The 2,056-nt window shown below is 40.2% G+C and overlaps 1 protein-coding gene across 7 annotated transcripts in view; it reads left to right on the top strand.

Annotated features, from left to right (window-relative positions):
- The window catches only part of Sh3kbp1 (SH3 domain containing kinase binding protein 1), a 361,003-nt gene extending 359,597 nt beyond the window's left edge, over positions 1-1,406 (top strand). For all 7 annotated transcript variants that reach the window (XM_055615757.1, XM_055615760.1, XM_055615759.1 and 4 more), the window contains one exon: positions 889-1,406. In XM_055615757.1, coding sequence (XP_055471732.1) covers positions 889-930 — 42 coding nt within the window. In that variant the 3' untranslated portion in view covers positions 931-1,406. The remainder of the gene's footprint in view (positions 1-888) is intronic.
- Positions 1,407-2,056: the final 650 nt, after the last annotated feature.

The following is a 2,056-nucleotide window of genomic DNA, read 5'->3' on the forward strand; positions in this document are numbered from 1 at the left end:
ATAATAATAATAATAATAATAATAATAATAATAATAATAATAATAATCGATGTCACAAGAATGTCTCAGAATCACAGAGTTTTTATATTCTGTTCTTACCTCATGTTTGGGGGAAGGAAGAGGTGCATTAGCATACTCTTAGTTGGGCTTCTAGTTTAGAATTTATTTTAAATGTATCCTCTGTAAAGCATCCCTCCAGTTTACAGAATGATGATATAGGATGCCTCATCCATACCAAGTACCAGAGCATATGGCATGTGGGATGCTCTGTTGCTACCTGGGGTCAATCACGTGATCCCTGGAGGGACCACAGATCTCCACATTGGTATTTTAGTTCAACTTTTCATTTCTCCCCAATGGCCTTGTTAGTCCTTTCCATGGCATCTCAGCTCTGTCCTCTTCTAGCCGCTGATGGAGATCTTAGGGGGTGGGGTGAGGGGGTGATCATTCCAAAGACTGACTTTACTGCTCATTCAGTTTGGACCCATGCTGCTTAAAAAGAGAACAGGAATGGCTCACCATCCTTTTGGGAGTGTTTACACCTACCCTTTGGGGCCACCCAAAGCTGCCTTCTGTTACCCTCAGTTGGTCCTGACTGCCTGCTCTGCCCTCTGGCCAGGAATCTAGTCATTGATGCTTCTGATAACCTTTGGGGCCTAGGAACCTGGGAGTTACTAGGCACACTCTTTGTCAGGTACTGTGCCTGTATGCCTTTAGGTTTCTTTTGTTTCTGACATTGTTCTTCATTCAGATGTCATTTTACCAGTTTCATCCCTAAAATGGTCAGCTTGAGTCTTTCCTTTGCATTGATAAAGGTATACTCTCTTTCAGCATCTCTAAATGCAGCCATTTCATGATGTCTCTGCTGATTTTTTCCCCTCTTTATAGATGGAAGTGAATGACATAAAGAAAGCTCTTCAATCAAAGTGAATACTTGATAATTGAGATGTTACATTATTCACCCTGAGTCCAAGACTCAAATTTTCTGCCCCAGCCAAAATCATCCTGTGCCAAAAGATTAAAGGTTTGCCTCAATATGTCCCTGTTTGAACAATTAGCACAAAAGTCTTGATAGCACAACACAAATTCCATCCAAGAGGAGAATCTTTCCCATGGTGTTGTCCTGGCTCTGGCAGTGGTTGTGATTTCTAGCCAATTGTGCTAAAGGCTTTTCTACCTTGAGATCTCCTGCAAAATGAAAACTCAGGCAGTTTAGTCCATAGTAGTACTATTTTGATGATATTTTCCATTAATAAAATGTAATTTCAGGTTATTCGTTTACAGGCTTTATAATTTTATGATTTTTTTTTAAATTGTGTTTTGTCACAGATGCCCCTAGTGTTTGTGCTAACCTAGTCAGAAGCAAGTGTCTTGATCACTTGCTGCAGATCAAACGAACGCCACCTGGCTTTGTATCCCCCTTTAGGATTCTATTACATATGCAATTTGAGGTCCAACCCTTCCCTTTCCCTGCCAGCCGACCCCCACCACTCTAAGAGAAATTTTAGCTTATATATGATGGTATATTTACAAAAAAGAGAAAGAGAAAATCTGGTATTTGCAATGATCTGTGCCTTCTTTCTACCACCCTCTTGATTGGAGCTTTTGTGATGCAGCTACCATGATCCAAAAAAAAAAAAAAAAAAAAAAAAAAAAAAAAAAAAGAAAAAAGAAAAAAAAAAAAAGAAATAAAAATCAGCCACTTTTCCTTGTCCAGTAGAGGCCGCTGTCTTCACAGCTTCTCTCACCATAGCCAAAGGTCCTAAGAGGAGACAGCTGGGAAGTCTGGCCTGCTCTTTGGTACCAGCTATGACTTTTCAGTTTCTCCTGCTTTGAAGTTGTTCACGAAACTAGAAATGTCACTCCAGCTTGATTGTTTTATCATCAGCCAAGTTAAACCCCTGCTTCCTGCCTTTTACACCTATTGTGTGAACAGAATATGCATTATTAAACAAAAATAAAGAAAAATAAAATGCAAGTGGGGGGGAGTTGGATTATTTCCTGCACTGGGTTGTGTGCGTGTGCGTGCGCGTGTGCGTGTGTGCTGTGGTGTGTT

The sequence above is a fragment of the Psammomys obesus genome, unplaced genomic scaffold, assembly GCF_907164565.1.
Source record: "Psammomys obesus unplaced genomic scaffold, mPsaObe1.curated_primary_1811, whole genome shotgun sequence".
Lineage (NCBI taxonomy): Eukaryota > Metazoa > Chordata > Mammalia > Rodentia > Muridae > Psammomys > Psammomys obesus.